The sequence below is a fragment of the Haliaeetus albicilla genome, chromosome 11 (assembly GCF_947461875.1).
Source record: "Haliaeetus albicilla chromosome 11, bHalAlb1.1, whole genome shotgun sequence".
Classification (NCBI taxonomy): domain Eukaryota; kingdom Metazoa; phylum Chordata; class Aves; order Accipitriformes; family Accipitridae; genus Haliaeetus; species Haliaeetus albicilla.
In genome coordinates this window covers 42,611,486-42,629,838 of record NC_091493.1, presented here as the reverse complement: position 1 = coordinate 42,629,838, position 18,353 = coordinate 42,611,486, and the positions used below count along the sequence as shown (strand labels likewise).

Here is an 18,353-nt window from a genome sequence, read left to right as displayed (position 1 = left end):
CAGCACCGCCCCCTCCCACCAAAGCACCTCCCACCTCCGTCACCCTCCCGCCGGCCTCACCCATTGGCTCCCACCACCGCGCTCCACGTGACTCCCTACTCCCGCCCCTCCGCCGGCCACACACACACACACACGCACACACACACACACACACTCACTCACTCACTCACTCACTCTCACACACACGCACGCCCCCCCCCAGCCCCCTCCTCCGCCCCCCCTCCCTCCCTCCCCTCCCCTCCCCTCCCCTCCTCGCGCACAGCCGCGCGCCCCCCGCCGGCCGGCGGCTCCGCCCCCCGCGCTGCAGTCTCGCGCCCCGCCGCATCCGCGCACCCCGCACCCCCCTGCGCCCCGCACCGCGGCCAGGCCCCGGCCCCGGCCCAGGCCCGGGCCCCGCCGCCGCCGCTGAGGGAGGAGCAGGAGGCCTCCCGCTCCCCCCCCCCCCATTACACATACACACCCCCCCCCCCTCCGCCCCGTTTCGCCGCCGGTAGGAACCGCGTTGCCTTTCCCAGCCCCGGGGGGACGGACCGCGGAGGAGGGCGGGTAGGCCTGTGTTTTGGAGCGGGGGGGGGGGTCGTGTGTGCGTGTGAGGGTGGGGGGGGCAAAGCAGCGGAGGAGGGGGGTAAAGTGGGGGTTGAGGTGTGGGGGGGTGGCGGCGAGCCGCGGGCCGCGCCGGCGGTGACCCGGCCCCCTTCTCCTCCCTCCTTCCCCTCCCTCCCTCCCGCTCGGCCCATTGTGCTGTGGAGACAAAATGGCGGCGGGCGGCCGTTGGGCCGGGGGTGAGTGAGGGGAGGGCTGGGGGGGCTCAGGAATTGGGGGGGGGGTCTGCGCTACTGTGCTACGTGTGTGTCCCCTCAGGTTCCCCCCGCCCCGGAGCCGCCCCTCGCGCTGGGGGGTGGGGGGGGGGTCGCGCCCGGTTTTGGGGGGGGGGTGTCGCGCCGTGCTCTCTTTCCAGTCCCCCCGCCCCCCCCCCATTTCCCGCCGCCGCCGCTTTGTTCTCGCCGCGTTTGCAAATGGCGGCAGCGGCCCGCCTGCCCCTTCACCCCCCCGCCTCCGCTAACCACCCCCCCCCCCCGTGGCCGTCGGTTCCCGCGTGGGGCCGGGCGGTGCTGCCCGTGTGGGAGCGGGGAGGAGGGAAAGGTCGGTCCTGGGGGGGGAGGACACGACCCTTCCTGCCCACACTCCCCCCGCCCCCCGGGGCCTGCAGGCTTCTCCCTGCTGTCTCGGGGGGGGGGGTGGGGGTGGGGGTGGGGGGGGCACAGGTGAGGTGGAAACATCCCTTTGGTGTGATTTAAATCCCTACCTCCTCCCCTCAGGGACAGGACCGCGCTCTCCTCTCCTAAACTTCACTCTCCAGGGTTTTTATCCGGGTTCTCCCATCGCTTCCTTGCAATTCCCCTTGTTCTCATCGATCCCATTACTTGTAGCTGGACGGTTCAGAAAAAAAAATTTTTAAAAATCCACTTTGCATGAGCCAACAGCTTTTGTTTGCCGTCACCTCGGTCAGCCAGGTAGCCTTGTGATGGGGAATAGATGCTGTCGGTGTCCTTAGACCTGGAAGAGCTTTGCCTGCCAGGGCAGCCATCCCCACGCAAACAAAAGCCAGGCATTAAGGCTTTGCGTCCCTTCAGTCATCCTCTTCAGGTACGATAGGCTAAAAATGACTAATTCTTTCTTAAAACGTAGAAGGTTTCTAAAACAAAATGCTCTTCTTCATGTGCGTTAAGCTTTCCCCTGATCGAGGGCCGAGTTTTCAACCTTTTGCATTCTCGTTTTCTCATCCGCCCCCACCCCAACAAATGTTTTGGAGAGTCTGCTCCTGCTGTCGGAAGACTCGAATTGAGTGGAAAGTTTGTTGGTGAAATCAAGCTGGTAGTGGAAATGGTAGGAGGGGGAGAGTAGAGCAGGTGAGGCTTAAAACAAGGGTGGAATTTAAAAGTTTCTCCTTTTTCTCAAATTTTAGTGATGATTGGCCTCAAGAGCAATGTCAGGAATTGGGTGTTATTGAGCACGTTTGTATTTTTAACTTGTTCTGTGATTCTTTTCCCCAAGAGGCATGAATCCTGTGATGCTGCAGCATCAGCTCCTGGGTTCTCACTTGAAAGGAACTTCAGTGATTTCAAGAGCGCTAACGTCCGTCTTTAGAAATCGCAGGAAACGGGACGCTCGTTTCTGAGGCTGTTGTAGTATTTTCTGACTGTAGAAACAGCTGCCTCACTAGGTTGTATTTCAACTTATTTCTTACCTTGCTTGGAGGAAATTAAGGGAGCTTTAAGAAAAATAACTGCGTACAGAGTGTACGAGTTCTTCGGGGTACAGTCCAACGCAGGAGCGGATTGGGAGGCTGGCACCCGCAAACATGAGAAGATGTCTTGTGGGTTCTTGCAGGTAGCTTGGGAATAATTCTCCCCGCTCAGCAGGCACTAACATCTGGGTTTAATTACAGTTAGATCCGGATTTCTAACACTACCAAAGTCGTCCTGTGCATAAATATTTGCAGGATTGGAATCAGAGGTATTTCTGTGCTGTGGAATAGTCTGTATGGCGACAGCGGCTCGAGGAAATGAGCTTTCCCAATTTTATCCTAGAAAATTCTTCAGGTTGTGAGCCCCAGCTCTGCTTGTAAAACAAGTAGCGCAGCAGGGTCCCGATTTCTGCCCAGGCCCTTCATGTTACTTTATAGAGTTGTAATGGCATTACTCTAGTAAAGCACTAAGTATTTGGGCAGTTAGTTACTTGTTTTATTATTATTTCAGTATCCTGGACACTTTATACTATTCCAGTATCTTTGACACTTCATACTTAAGATCAGTCGGGCTTACTTGCAGTTTGTGTCATCTGTAAAGCGTAAAAAGTAAAGCGTTGGGTTTGCGAGCTGTACGTAGCAATGACCGGCGAGGCTGGGAAGGGGCTGATTCGAGGCAGGTTCCAGTGGAAAAAAGCAAAAACAAGCTTCAGTCTGGTTTCATTTTGAGTGAAACTCATTCAAAACGGAAGGACTTCCAGAGAAGCAGGATTTGGTTGTGAGCTCTGGAATCATTGAGGCGTGATTGACGAGTTTTCTCCAGCAGTGTTTCCGAAAGCGTTAGTTACCAAGCAGTTTTGATGTGTACTTGGTTGTACAATGAAGTGAAACAACCGGTGGATGCAGATGACGATGACCTTCATCTCCAGCATCTTCAGGTGCTGAGGCTCTTCCTTTGCCTCACTTGTGCTAAGGCTTTTAAATGGCACTTCACAATTCTTGGAGTTACCATGAAACACTGGGTGTTTGCAGGACTGGGATTGCCCCTGTGTGGTTTCAGTTAGAGGTAAATCGAGAGTTTTATTAACGATGTTTGGTCAAATTAATGACTGTGAATCAAGCAACTGCTGATTCTTACGCTAGTTGCACGGGAAACGACGATACTGATGCCAAAGAGTCGATCCTGGTGGGTGCAGAGTGGCATTTTGAAGTTCTTGCCAAAAGCCTGCTTGCATCTGAAGGCAATCTTGGGAAGCTGTCTTCTCCCACAAAGCATAAGCCAGTCCTGCAGGACGCAAATGTTTCTCTGCTCGAAGGCCCCTTGGCTAAAACTGAGCAACAAAGTGCTTGAATTTTAACAAAAGAAGTTCACAGCCTCGGCTGGGGCTTAGGCTATCAGGGTGGGTTAGTTCCCTTCGAAAACGGCTTCTCGTTTGGAACTAAGCTGTTGCAATTTCAGCTTAGTCTGTTGAATTTTAGGAGCTGAGGGCACTTGCTTCAAAAGCAGGTATGCTGGTGTAGGTTTATAACTATTTCTGCCCAATAAAGTAAGTGAAGAGACTCGATGGAGCCACCTAACTTGTCTCATATTGATGCTAATTAAAAGCAGGCTTGTTTACTTTGGGGCCGTAAAATGAATTTGGGGTAAAAAGTGGTACGTAGCAAAGAGATCTTTACAAATAGTTGCTTCTGAGTAGCATGAATGAAAGCTATCGCCTCGCTTGGCAACCGGGCAATGGCAGCGTGGTTCTTTACTTCGTGGAATTATATTAGCGTGTGGACTGTTAATTTTCCCAGCAGGCTGCTCCAGCATGTATCGGGGAACGCTTTACCTTCAGTGTGCTTTGTTTTAGAAATATGAGCAGGAGCTTTTGGAAAAATCCAATTTCAATGGGAAAGCCTCTTGGGAATAAGGAGCCAAAATAATATGCTTACGGCTGCGGACGAGCAGTAGGAGGGAAGATCAAGCAGTTGGGTGCAGCTCAGGCTGCTGGGGTGTCTCTGCTTCTGCGGGACGTTGTATGAGGGAATGGTTCAAAGTGTTTGCCGTGTGCAGCGTGCTTGGCCGTTGCTCCACGGCTGAGCTGGTGGATGGTAAATGAGCGTATGGTGCTCGTTAAACTGCTGGGCAGGTAAAACTGAGCAGTTAATGCAAACCCTCTTTGAGGGCAGCCTCTGCAAGTTGGGGTGACAGCAGTGTGACAACATTGGCTGTAACTGTTATCGTGGGCACTGTTCGTGTCTTAAGAATATAAGTCATCAGGAGCGGAAAACGGGGCTTTCACTAACAAGTTTGCATACTTCTCATTTCTGTTATTGCTTCCAATTATCAATTCCAGTTATTTCTGTTCCTACGCACAGTCAGCAAGCAGGCTGCGGGGATGGACCAGCCTGCCAGCGTTGCTAACTGGTTTTCTGTTGCTTTCAGATTACGGAAAAGTGTGGTACTGGTACAGTCTTTTTGGTGGAAGAATCTAAATAAGCACATTTTGAAGGCTTGGACGGACATTCAAAAGCAAAAATGGTAAGGATCGGGAGGTTTCAGGCTCACAAGATGAATATCCGCGTTTCAGCTCTCTCTAAAACTGTTCTAAAATCCCTTTTCAGCGACCAATGCGTATTTTTGTGAACGACGACCGCCATGTGATGGCCAAACATTCGGCCGTTTACCCGACGCAAGAGGAGCTGGAGGCAGTTCAGAATATGGTGTCCCACACGGAGCGAGCGCTCAAAGCTGTCTCCGACTGGATTGATGAGCAAGAAAAAGTCAGTGGGGAGCAGCCAGAAACAGAGTCCATGGAGACAGCAGCTGAAGAGGAAAACAAGGAAGGAGGGTAAGGAACATCATCGAACACGTGTTTCTAAGGGGCACTGTCGGAAGTAGTAGCACCTTCTTACTTAGATTAGTAAAAATCCGCTTGCTGGAGGTGGAAGAGTTGTTCTCCCTGGCTGTGGAATTAAGAGGAGTTAACTAACCCTGGGCTGAAGTGACTGTTCCTGTGCAGGTGTAGTAAATCCTTCAGCGGGGGTCGTGCAGCGTGTTTAATCTTTGCAGCTCTATCCCTTAGCTTGGGTTGAGCGTTCGTGCTTACCTGGCTGCAGTTAACTTGTAGTTTTGAAGCCGTCGTGACTGTAGCCTGTGTATTTGCAGGGATCAGAAGGCCACAGAGCAGTTGACTAGGACCCTGCGTGGAGTGATGCGTGTAGGGCTGGTAGCAAAAGGCCTGTTACTGAAGGGGGACTTGGATCTTGAGCTAGTTCTTTTGTGCAAAGATAAACCCACCACAGATCTCCTGGAGAAAGTAGCTGACAATCTCGGAGTACAGCTTGCTGTGAGTAAAACCTTTCAATGTTTGTGCATGCTTGTGACAGAACAACCGAAATAGGTTTTAAATGGTTAAAAAGGTACCGATGACGTTTGTTTTGATACCCTTTTTCTGTCTTGGAAAAGTAATTTTCATAGGCATGTAGTGTTATTCTGGAATTGCCTTGATAAATGAACTTCATTTTATTAGCTGAAGTTTTGTTTATAGACCTTGGCTTTTGCTGGAAAAGAATGTTGCAAATCACTCAGAAATGAATTAAGACTTCCGCTAAGCGGTGAAATTATATTGCAGGCTATTACCGAAGACAAATACGAAATAATCCAGTCAGTTGGTGATGCTGCAATTGTAATTAAGAACACAAAAGAGCCGCCGTTGACACTGACCATCCACTTGACGTCGCCCGTAGTCAGAGAAGAAATGGAAAAACAGTTAGCTGGAGGTATGGAAGACTGAAAACAGCCGACAGTCAGTTGGAAACCCGTACATTTCCGTTGCTAATTCACTGTTAAAGCGTGCTCTTCAGTTTCAGCCGAAGCGGCAACGATTATTTTTGTGCAAATTCAAAATTCCGTATGACAACACCAACCTCATGAGATCATGGTCACGGTTTATTCAGACTGAGCTTCTGAAACTGAGTAGCACCTTTCAGATGGGATTTTGCTCCTTTTTTTTTTTTTTAATCCTTTTTCTTTTATTTTTTTTTCTTGGGCCTTTAGTTCACTAATATGTCATCTTGTTGTATTAATCTTGTTTTGTACCTAGCCACGTAAGTGGCCTGCACAGTGACATAAAAATATAAACCAGATACATTAAAAAAGATTCTTGAAGGCTTCTTGTTAAATGACTTGCATGTACATGAAATTGGATGTTCCACGCAGTTTGTGTTGCAGCAAGAATGATAGCTGCTCTGGGTCTCCTCGATTGGCTGTTTCATCAGCTAAAGTTCAGAATTCCAGAAAGTGATGCAGAGTTTTGGATAAAGTTAGCTTCTCCATTTGCTCTCAAATTCCCTTTGGAATAAGAATTCACAGACTGGTTTTTTTGCGCTTGAATTGCTTCACTACGATGGGTTCTGTATCGTAGGCATCGCGCTGTCGAATTGGTGGATGTCAAACGCTCGCTCTGTGCACTAGCCTTATCTAAAACCCTGGTCTTGAGAAACTTTGTGCTTTTTCAAACCATATCTTCAATTTTGCTGCAGCACAGACTGGAAGATATCTTTGTGCTCTATTGACTGTCTATGGTTTTGATATCTGACCTCGTCTACCAAGCCTTCTAGTTTGTCAATTTTAGGGACGCTGGACCTTTGACCAACAGGACGCTCTCTGTCACGGGTTGGGGCCAGGGCAGTCAAGCCTTATGGGCGGAGGGGGTTCCCTTGATCCTCGCAAAGCTTTTCCCCCCACTTCTCCACTAAAGCTAAACACAGAGTGGGGGTTTGTTTTAAATTTCCCTTTGTTACCTATTACCGGCCTCATATGCTACCACTTCATTCGAGTCGCAAAGGATTTCTGTCCTCTCCCATCGAGTTTCACGCCCCATCTCCTCCTCACAGAATAGATTTCAGTTCGTCCCTGTTAATTGAACTTCCCCCCCTCTCTGCAGTTTTAATTTCTAAGCAAGGCCGCTAGGCGAGCGCACTGCAGACCCATCCTTCCAGGTACAGGATCTAGATCAGGATCTTTTGGGAGCCTCAGCTGCCCGTTAGGAAGCTGCCTCATCCCCTCTCCGCCTGACAGAACCCCCTTGGTCAAACTGTGCCTTGTCTTCTTATTCCATCCACGAATAGAAACGCTATCAGTCAACGACTCCCCGGACGTTCTGGACAGGCAGAAATGCCTTGCTGCCTTGGCGTCACTGCGACACGCCAAGTGGTTCCAGGTTTGCATTTTGTTCTTATATTTGTCTTTAAGTAGAAAATTTGTAAACTATTAAGGGGCTAAGTTTTTTTTTTTTATTTAAAATATTTTAACGTCGGATGATAGTTAGACGTGCTGGACTTAGCGTCTGTCAACGGTACAGTTGCTAAAGAAGCACTTAAGCGAATTAAACGTTTGGAAGGAACCTTTTTTAAAGAGTAGTTGCATAGCTGCTGCTTTGTGTTAAGAGTAATGTTGCCTTTGTACACTCCAGTTATTGTTATAAGTTATAAAATGGTAACGCGAAATACTGTTTACCCTTGACAAAGTAGCAACGCAAAAATGAATGTCTGCAAATGAGCAGTTTTGGTGTTTTTATTGAATGTATGTCTGCTTTTGATTCTTATTCTAGGCCAGGGCTAACGGGCTGAAGTCGTGCGTCATAGTGATACGAGTGTTGCGAGATCTGTGTACTCGGGTTCCTACTTGGGCACCACTGAGAGGATGGGTAATTTTTCCTTTTTTTGTTTCATTTTTTTGGGGGGTTTGGTACCACTGCTCTAAGCTGGTGTTCAGCTCTCTTCAGTCTGCGCACATTCCGTTTCATACGTTAGAGGTTTATGTAGTATCTTTTAAGGGCAGAAACCTTGTTCATACATTTCAAACATCTACAGTGTAAATCGTTTTATCACTTAACGATTTCTACAGTGTAAATGGTTAATCATTTGTGGATTTGAAGCAGCTTCTGGCTGTAACAGCAGCGCAAGCGCCTGCCTTTGCTCCTCTCACTTTTCCAAACTGTCTTTCAGCCTCTAGAGCTGCTGTGTGAGAAATCTATTGGAACTGCTAACAGACCCATGGGCGCTGGCGAGGCTCTGAGGAGAGTTCTTGAATGCCTTGCCTCGGGAATCGTTATGCCAGGTTAGGTGGTTCTCTGCATTTACATTTCAAAGCGAAGCTGAAATGAAACGCGGTTGAAGCTTCGAGGCGCGGTTACCTTGCCTTAGTGTTTGAGAAGTCCCTTGTTATATGTGCGGGCAGCCTAGATTCGGAGCTCAGAAAGCCCCCAGTGTACACGGGTACTACAGTACCTTGCTGTTACTTAGGGCACATGTGTTCAAAGCTACGGACCCATGACGTTAAACCCCCGTAGAGAGAGGTACCAGTTTCTGCAAGCGTAAAATTGGTTCCCTGAGTGGTCGTGACCAGCTTCACTGGTAATTGTACATGTAAAATGGTCCAGACGAGTTTCAGAATGTTGGACATTGGATGGATCGTGTCAGTCCGTGTTCTTCTTCGAGATGAGTGTTGATTGATGCCAAGGGAATACTTAGTTTAGTTTCTTTAGAAACACCAGGATAATTCTCTGCATATCTTCCTTGTTTCCTGCCTTCAGATGGTTCTGGTATTTATGATCCTTGTGAAAAAGAAGCCACTGATGCTATTGGGCATCTAGACAGACAACAAAGGGAAGATATCACACAGAGTGCTCAGGTATAGTTTTGACTACAGATGTTACGAAAACTTAATCAGTTCAACTGACTCTGAACTTCCATATTGGTTAATGGTAGTATAGTAACCTCACGGAGGTCGGTGTTAACTTTTTTAATATCTAGTCAAGTAAAAGAAATACAAATGGGTCCCACACCAATAAGGAATTTGTAGCTTGGCCAACCAGAAGCAAAGTATCAGGTTTTAAATAGTGACTTGCTACCATGACCCGTATTTTGGGTTGAACTTCAAAAATTCAGAGAGTCCTATTTAAACTGATGAGGATTTCTGTGTAGGGGTGGGTAGAATGTTCCTGTCTGAAACTGTGCAGGGAACAGAGATTGGTGGAGCCGCTTGCGCGTCCCAGTAACACATGTTTAATCTTTCTAGCATGCTCTGAGACTTGCTGCTTTTGGCCAGCTTCACAAAGTCTTGGGGATGGATCCCCTACCTTCCAAAATGCCCAAGAAACCAAAGAACGAAAACCCTGTTGACTATACTGGTAGGTACTTGGAGGCGGGCTGGGGGGGCGAACCCCACAAACCATGTTTCCAAGGCTTTTTGCTGCTCTTGTTGCTGGAAACTGGAATACTTAGGGGTTTTTGTTGTGATTGTTACAGTCCAGATTCCTCCCAGCACAACGTACGCTGTCACCCCAATGAAGCGTCCAATGGAGGAGGACGGAGAGGAGAAATCTCCCAGCAAAAAGAAAAAGAAGATTCAGAAAAAAGGTATTGAGTTAACAAGAGGTAGGTAAAAACGGCTACCTGAGAGCTGTTCTCAGGCTGAGGCGGGGGGGCAGGTTGCGGAATAACTCTTGCAAGTGTTTGGTCTTGGGTGACGCTTTGAATAGGGGCTACAGGGCATGTGAATTTAAAAAAAAACAAAACCTTAACACTGTAAGATTTTTACTTGGTATAACTTAAACTCTTACAAGGAGGAAAACACAGATCAGAGCTTGTCTGAAATCAGTTATGCTTCTTTGAAAAAGGTGACAAACATCCCCAAACTTCTGGGTTTTTTTTCTCTATTCAGAGGAAAAACTCGAACCTCCCCAGGCCATGAATGCACTGATGAAACTAAACCAGCTAAAACCCGGGCTCCAGTACAAACTTGTCTCTCAGACCGGTCCTGTTCACGCTCCTATCTTTACAATGTCTGTGGAAATTGATGGCAGCACGTTTGAGGCATCAGGACCTTCCAAAAAGACAGCCAAATTGCACGTGGCAGTGAAGGTAAGAGCTGTGTACGTTAATTCCTGCCAGAGGGCTCTTGCTAGGAGGCAGTTTGATTGCTGACCTCTCAAAGTTGAAAAGGGCAACCAGATTGATGGTGATGACAGTTGTGACAACAACCCTGTATGAAAAATGTCATAAACCCTTCAGGACAGACAGGGGAGAAAGTTAAACACCAAGACAGTGTAGTCTGTTATGCATGAGGTCTCAGGGCAGAGGACTTTGTACCTCCTAGGCCTTGAAGTGCCTGCGGGATTTGGGGAATGCCTAGCCCTTGAACAGAATTAATAAAAAGATTCTTGAGCAGCCTTCTCAAGTATTTACCCCAAAATGGGTAGGGCACATGAGAGCCAGTGGTTCTTTGAGGTAAGTGCTGTTCAGTAATCTCTCCAACTCTCCTTACCCTAGGTGTTGCAAGATATGGGTTTACCCACAGGAGTGGAGGGCAAAGAATCTGGGAAAGGAGACGAATCAGCAGAGGAAACAGAGCAGAAACCGGTCGTTGTTGCTCCTCCTCCTGTAGTAGAAACTGTCTCGACGCCCACTGCTGCGTCTCCTCCTTCAGATCAAACCCCAGAGGTGAGCGCAGTGGAATAAGGGGAAATGGGTGGCTCTCATTCTTTGGGATGATGTTGTAGGACGTCATCGGAAGTGCCTTTTAGCAACAGGTTGCTATAATGGCGCACTGTACAGTTCAGTTACTGTCACGATACAATTTACGAGGTAAAAACATCAGGCAAGCTTATTCCAAGCTTATCTTCTTCAAGATGTTTTCCAAACTACGTGTTTTGGAAGCACCTTCAAGCCCATTAGGTTTTTTTCTTGGAGTTTCATTGCTGCTTATCTGCTTCCAGAATGTGAAACAACAGGGACCAATTCTGACGAAGCATGGCAAGAATCCTGTGATGGAGCTCAATGAGAAAAGGCGCGGGCTGAAATACGAACTGATTTCAGAAACGGGCGGCAGTCATGACAAGCGCTTTGTCATGGAGGTGAGGTGACTTCTGGTCCCCGCTTTGTGCCTTCATCCCAACTCGCATATCTGTAATTTTAGTTACTTCGTGAGAATTTAAAATCATAAAATCACAGAATGGTTTGGGTTGGAAGGGACCTTTTAAAGATCATCTAGTGGGCAGGGATGTTTTCAGTAGGTCAGGTTGCTCAAAACCTCATCCAACCTGACCTTAAGCACTTCCAACTTCTGGAATTGTTTGCAGGCACCAGAAAAAACGGTTACTTTTACCAAGTGGCAGCTTCTGTTCCTGCCCTTTCCACTTACATGCAATGATTTAATCCCTTTTAAAGGTGGAGGTTGACGGGCAGAAATTCCAAGGAGCTGGTTCAAATAAGAAGGTGGCAAAAGCCTACGCCGCTCTGGCTGCACTAGAGAAGTTGTTCCCAGATGCTCCTGTTGCCATTGAGCAAAACAAGAAGAAGAGGCCCCCCGTGCCAGCTAGGGGAGGACCCAAGTTTGCTGTAAAAGTAAGTAGATGTCACAATTCAATGACTTTGTGGCGTCACTAATGGTCCTGTAGTACAGTTGTCTCCTGCTCTATGATTTTAATCCCTTTTTGGGAGGGGAAGTAATTTAAGGTGTGGAGGGAAACCAGGATCTGCTAACGGCCATTGGGCTTGAAAGCAGAAATACTGTCCAGTTTTACGGAAGGCAGCCTCTGTTTTCTGGACATGACTTTTATTTGGTACCCGCCCCCGTTGCTTTTGGCTTAGCCCTTCTTCTTTTTAAGGCAGGCGGGTACCTGATGTGTTCTAGAGCTCCTGACATCCTCTTGAAAGGTTTGTTTTCACCTTGGAGGCAAGGCTCAGGAGCCAGAGCTGGGTAACACGTCTCTCTTCCCTCAGCAGCACAACCCAGGTTTCGGAATGGGAGGCCCCATGCACAACGAAGTGCCCCCTCCGCCCAACATGCGCGGTCGTGGAAGAGGCGGCAACATCCGAGGCCGCGGAAGAGGCAGGGGCGGATTCGGTGGCAATCACGGCGGATACATGAATGCAGGTGAGATGCTGCCTGCGCCTCGTCCTGACTCTTTCCACCCTAAATGTACCACAAACTACCCAAACCCCAACAGGCAAATTAATCCCCGCTAGCGTTTTGTGGCGTCTTGTAGCGCGACGGGAAGTTCGAGGCCTTCGTATGCTTCGATTTCCTTTTTATTTAAACGTTTTCTTCTAATCTAGGTGCTGGATATGGAAGCTATGGTTATGGAGGCAATTCTGCGACAGCAGGCTATAGTAAGTGTTCTTCATCTTAAATTTGGAAACGCATCGATCTTCTGGGGGTGTGAAACTCAGACTGGGTCGCACCGTGCGGTGATGCGCTTGTGCGGAAGCCCTCTTGTAAGGGGTTCTCTTTTTTTTTTGAATGAGAAGTAATGAAAGATGGCTCGTGTACTCGTTAAAAAGTTAAAACGCGAATCCAGGTGACTTCACGTTTCCTCTAAAACTGTGAATATTTTAAATTTCTCTGCTTTAAGCCACGTGAAGCTATCGGCCACACTTTTGAATGTGATTTTCCTGAAAATACACAGCGATTGGTCTTGAGAAGAAGCCTTCATTGGGGGGTGACAGGAGCAGAGAAATCTAAAACATGACTTTCAAATGTGGCGCATTTTGCCATCTTCAAAAGAATTCTAATTTTTTTTCTCTGCTCTGTCTCCCCCTTTTGTAGGTGACTTTTTCACAGACTGCTACGGCTATCATGATTTTGGGTCTTCCTAGATCATCTAAAAGTATTGCACAAAAAACAGCTTTTTACTCCAATTTTCTCGAACTCCAAAACCCAAAGTGTTCGTGCTGTGTCCCTGTGCTTCACTGGGTTTCTCAACAGTGGCTTTTCACCGCAGCTTGTCTGAAACTCTCTTAGCCTGCAGAACTTAAGACAGTGGCAGTTTTTATTGTGATTTGCCTTTGAACTTGGTTGTATCGATGTACACAACAGGGGGAACCAATTATCTGAGAATGTTTTTGTGCACTTGGCACAAATTTCCAAGCCAGCTCCGTTCAGCATAAAGGCAAAAAGCCCATCTTTGCTTTTTATGGAAAGCATTACTTTATTTTTAAGAAACTGAAGTGTTTTAATCTACCTTTGTCTTAATTTACAGCAGGTTTTGTACAAAATTTGAGCCTTTTAATAAATCCCAGCAATTGGGTACATGCCTCTCGATATTGGGAAGACTTTTCAACATCTCTGAATATAGTACAGCCCAGCTTTTTAAGCATGCGAAATGTTGACTTGTACGTGGAATTGTGTGTGCTAAAGTTTAATCCTACATCCTTTGTAACATGCTGGTGGATTAACGCTGAGGGATGTGACTTGTTGTGGCTGGTAGCTAGTGTACTTTCAAAGGTATTGTAATTGTGCTTCCGATCCTGATACAATAAATATCCAGGCATTAGGGGTTAGTGTAACCATGTTAGTAACTTCTGAAAATGCATGGATTTGTTCGTTAACGTGAAAATGGGCTTTCTTGAGCCAAGCATAAAGGGCCTAAAGCACTTAACGGCAAAGCTCTGCCGGCTCGGCAGCCATGCTGGAAAACGCTCGTTGCCCTACAAGTACCTAATTGCCTGGAGAATTAAATTTCACTGGAATCAGGAATTGCCGGAAATGTCGCAATTGGCCAGTCGAGACCCGAGTCTCTGAATTCCAAGTGTTTGGTCCTTTATTCTTGCTACGGTATTTGTTTTTAAAACTGTAATTTTGTTTGTCACTGTTTTTAGCTGCAAAGCCTGCACCGTTGCATTCGTTTAACTTGTGAGGCTCAACAACATTTGAGTTAACTCAGTAATTAAACTAGCTAAACAAAAACAAAGCAAACAAAAAAAACCTCTGACCTACAAAGCACCAGGTTTAAAAAACAACAAAAAAAAAAGTCCAAGGTGTTTAGCAGATACTTACAATAATAATGATGCATGCCCTATCTTGTTTAGAGAGCTATTGTTTGAGATATTGACTTTTTATACAAGGGAGTAGATCCTGTCCTGAATGAGGTGGAAAACTGCCGGTTTCTAGGCGACTACCTGTTAGAGTAACTGCTTGTGTGCTGGATAGTTTTATTCCTTAGCTTTGATTTGGGGAAAGTCAAAAATAACCCGATGTCAAACAGCATGAGAACTTCATAGTTAAATATGAAGTGTTGGTATAAAATGGAATTTCCAGAAATATTGACTTGGGAGAGATCAGCTTCCAGCATCTGCAGCTTGAATTTACATGCTGCCAGTCATAACCCCGTGCTGGAACCAAAGACGGGGATTTTAATACAAGTGACGGAGCAAGGTGTCTCTCATTCAGCAGAAGATATTTTGCTACAGCCTTGGCGTTCTTGGCTGGAGATAAATTTTTTTACGGAACCTCGTTTCTGCAGAACTAAATCGTGATCTACAGAAGAGGAAAAAACCTCTTGCGTAGAAAGTCTTAACTGTAGTGCAGGAGGTGTAGACAAGAATCAACTGAATGATCAAAAAATGGAAAGCTAGGTGCCTTGAAGAGCTGCAGCTCTTCACAATACAAACACAACCAGAATTTAGGAACTGACCTGGGATTCAGCTTCCCTGTGAGTCGTCCTGGTAGTTTTACACAGAATTGCAGAAGCAAAGGGCACGAGATTTTACTCTTTTGTCTCTCTCTCTTTTTTTTTTTTTTTTTTTTTTTTTTACTGAATTCTCCCCCGCCTCCTCCATTTCAGAGGAGGCACTAGCAAATCTTTCCTTCTTTTAGAGGTGTAGCTCCATTCCTCGAGTGTACACGCCATTACAGACACTGGTGCAGGTTTTTAGTTAGATTCTAGTGGCTTTTATTCCTTGAAAATAAGTTTAGTTTCGAATAACACGACAAGTCTGACTGTAGAGTAAGTCTTCTCACACTAAGCCCCACGCAAAGAACACCCCAAAGTTCAACTCGCAGAAATTGGGCAGGAAAAGAATCGCTCAAAGAGCTTGACTGTAGTACTCTTGGTAAATAAAATTAAACCCAGACTAACTCTTGACTATGTACCGTGCTCTCGCATCCAGGCTCTCTGGAGTGTTTTGATCCGTTAGAGGTTTTCGGTAACCTTGGATCCTGGAGGTAGTACCTGAACTTTGAGGTAAATAGGATGAGCTGTGCACGCATGTCTTAATTTCCGTTGGATTCTTGCTGCTCACTCACCGTGTAAATCTAGACGGATGGCTCGCTGTGTTAGAGCGATCTGCATGGATGTTGACATAATTCCTCATTACAGGAACGAGATTCTTCCTCGTTACCGTGTCTCTCTGCTGCGGAGACCGAGCATCAGCTGCCGTCGATGGCTGACTTGTCTCAAATGTAGTTTGAGCACCAGATTTTAAATCTTTGTAGAGCATTGAAGTAATAACTGTTAGTTATTGTAACATGCATTAAAGAAACTGTCGTAGCCCTGAGCTTAGTCCTAAACATTGGGGTCGTACTGAAATTAAAGCTGTGGGAGAACTGGCTGGGCGTCGTTCACTGAGATTGCAGGGTGACTGGACAATGGTACGATGTCGATGTATTTCACAATTCCCTGTCTACTTAAATGAACAAGATGTTTCACCTCTCGGCCTCGTGTGGAGTTTCTTAAACCTTTCACCAGCGTAAGAGCTAAACCGCTCCTAAACCCTTGCCTTCACAAGGGTAAAAATCTCACTGCGTTATGAGCCTTAACCTGTTAAATTGTGCCTTGTGGTGCCTGCCTCCCCGCTCCAAAATGCGGCCACTGTTGGGGCTGACCCTTTTCTCTCTGTTTAGGCCAGTTCTACAGCAACGGCGGCCACTCCAACTCAGGGAGCGGCGGCGGAGGCGGCGGCGGCGGCTCCTCTGGCTATGGCTCCTACTACCAAGGTGGCGATAACTACAATTCGCCGGTTCCTCCAAAACACGGCGGAAAGAAACAGCAGCACGGAGGACAGCAAAAACCGTCCTACGGTTCGGGGTATCAGTCCCACCAGGGCCAGCAGCAGCAGTCCTACAACCAAAACCAGTACAGTAACTATGGCCCGCCACAGGGCAAACAGAAAGGCTACAACCATGGCCAAGGCAACTATTCCTCCTACTCCAATTCCTACAACTCGCCTGGTGGCGGAGGCTCCGATTACAACTACGAGAGCAAATTTAGTGAGTGCTGGCTTAGCTTATCTGGGGAGTAAAATGCAAACTGTTGATAATAAGGAAATATGCGCTCCGTAGGTGTGTGGTCCTACACGAAGGAGTAACTTTGAGGCGGGCTGGTAGCACTGGGACAAGGGGGAAGGGTTTTCGGCTAAAAGAGGGGCGATTCGGCCCAGCTCTAGGGAGGAAATTCTTCCCGCCGAGGGGGGTGAGGCCCTGGCAGAGGCTGCCCAGGGAGGGGGTCGATGCCCCGTCCGTCCCTGGGACCCTTCGGGGCAGGGCTGGCCGGGGCTCTGAGCACCCTGGTCTCGGTGAAGACGGCCCCGCTTGTGGCAGGGGGGGTTGGACAGGCTGAGCTCCAAGCGTCCCTTCCCACCCAAGCCATTTCATACTTCTGTGCACTTGGAGGGCTTAAAGCGCTCTGGTTGAGTTGATTTAATTAGTTGACATTGACAACCAACCAGGAAACCTGCTGCGGTCTGGTCTGCTCCTCCCTGAGGAGATGCTCTTGCCTTTCAGAGGATGAAGGTGGAATTGCCTGCTCTGCTCTTGAGTTACTGTTTGATGATCGAGTCTTTACTTTCTGTGTTGGGCAGTTGAGTGCTTGGGATCCGCACGTTCCTCAGTGTGGATCGCCTGTGCTCGTGCAAGCTGTGGGGAAATCCCACAGCTGCCCCTGGCAGCCAGACCTCTCCGTGAAGCCTTTAGCAGCCCAAGGAGATGGGTTCGCTCATCGAACCCCTGGTAGTCGCCTCGCCTCCAATAATCATCCCTTTTGCTGCTAACAGCAGACAAAATCCTCTCTCTGGGTGCGATGAAGGCAGAGCTGCTGCTGCCGGGGAGGCCGGCCGTGCTCACCGCGTTTTCCTTTCCAGGTTACGGTGGCAACAGCGGCCGCGGAGGCGGAGGAAATAACTATTCGGGAGGTGCCTCCTACAACACCGGCTCACACGGTGGCTATGGGGGAGGATCTGGGGGCGGAGGGTCCTCGTACCAAGGTAAGCAAGGTCAGTATACGACACTTCCCTATATATTTTTCCATGCGAGGGCAGCGTCTTCCCATCCACGTGTGCTTTTGCCTGGCAGCGGCTCCCGGATGGGAGGAAAAGCTCCGATTCCGTGTTGAAACAGCTTTTTGTTGTTGTTTCACGCCGCGATGGTAACCGAGCGCTTCTCTCTCCCCTTCTCCACCCCCCCCTCCCCCTCCGCAGGTGGATATTCCTCTCAGTCCAACTACAACTCCCCCGGTTCAGGCCAAAATTACAGCGGCCCCCCTAGCTCCTACCAAGCGTCCCAAGGCGGCTACGGCAGAAACGACCACAGCATGAATTACCAGTACAGATAAAGCTGCCCCTTCCTCCATGGGCGTGGAGCTTTGTTCCCTCCCGCGCTCACCCACCCTTTGAATATTCAGTTTTATCGCATCACGGTAAACATGTAAACCCCTCCCTTGCCCCCCGCCCCCGTTTCCATGTTGCAGTGCTCTTTGTGATACCGGTCACTAATGGTTGAGTACCTGTAATTCCATACTTAGCTGTATTTTGGGCATCTCTGTATTTAATGGTTTGTTAGTTGCCATTACAACTTTGTCTAAATAGGAATTTTGGGGGGTTTTGGGTTTTTTTTTTTGAGTTAATACAATTTCAGTATCCTTTTTCTATTTAAAAATTGATGTGGAAGTGTGAACACAGTATGGCTTTAAATAGATAAGGGATATGTCATCTGTTAATGCTTTTGTGAAGTGAGTTAAACAAGCTTTCTGTATTTTAATGCTTTAGTGTTTCAGTTTTATAAGTGAAGATTTTATTTTAAAAACCAGTGGGAAAGAGTGGGTTTTGTATGCCTGAATCCCTCAGGCAGTACATCTGGAGTAAGCTGAATGTAGACAAATAAACACAAAACTCTTGATGTCTTGGTCTCCTAGCGTGTCGTTTCACGGTGTGCGCCACTGCGGCAGCCTCCTGCCTCTCTTAAAAAAAAAAAAAATTCAGAATATTCTCTACTTTCTGCAATTTGAATGACCTTAAACTCTCGGTTTTGAGACTAAACTGCCCCAGGGGCTTTGGCCAGGAG

General features: G+C 47.6%; 1 protein-coding gene across 6 annotated transcripts; it reads left to right on the top strand.

The window, feature by feature from the left end:
• The first annotated feature begins 294 nt into the window (after positions 1-294).
• On the top strand, positions 295-17,756 carry ILF3 (interleukin enhancer binding factor 3). 6 transcript variants are annotated; one of them, XM_069797434.1, is made up of 20 exons: positions 295-546; positions 4,677-4,772; positions 4,856-5,082; positions 5,400-5,580; positions 5,866-6,013; positions 7,364-7,455; positions 7,846-7,941; positions 8,243-8,354; positions 8,830-8,927; positions 9,315-9,426; positions 9,545-9,655; positions 9,960-10,159; positions 10,568-10,738; positions 11,014-11,151; positions 11,465-11,641; positions 12,023-12,173; positions 12,356-12,409; positions 15,921-16,286; positions 17,156-17,278; positions 17,492-17,756. In XM_069797434.1, the coding sequence occupies exons 2-20, from the start codon at positions 4,770-4,772 to the stop codon at positions 17,623-17,625; spliced, it is 2,694 nt and encodes an 897-aa protein (XP_069653535.1). In that variant the 5' UTR covers positions 295-546; positions 4,677-4,769; the 3' UTR covers positions 17,626-17,756. The 6 variants fall into 6 exon arrangements, with proteins under 6 accessions (XP_069653535.1, XP_069653533.1, XP_069653532.1 ...); XM_069797432.1 differs by lacking the exon at positions 295-546 and adding an exon at positions 643-782 and having other exon boundaries at positions 17,156-17,287; XM_069797431.1 differs by lacking the exon at positions 295-546 and adding an exon at positions 643-782 and having other exon boundaries at positions 12,020-12,173; positions 17,156-17,287.
• The last annotated feature ends 597 nt before the right edge of the window (positions 17,757-18,353 follow it).

Bases quoted from the DNA above. Each gene is read 5' to 3' on its own strand.
- ILF3 (XM_069797429.1), top strand. The intron at 8,355-8,829 runs GTTAGGTGGTTC...TCCTGCCTTCAG, and splicing joins CTCGGGAATCGTTATGCCAG to ATGGTTCTGGTATTTATGAT. The intron at 16,287-17,155 runs GTGAGTGCTGGC...TTTCCTTTCCAG, and splicing joins CAACTACGAGAGCAAATTTA to GTTACGGTGGCAACAGCGGC.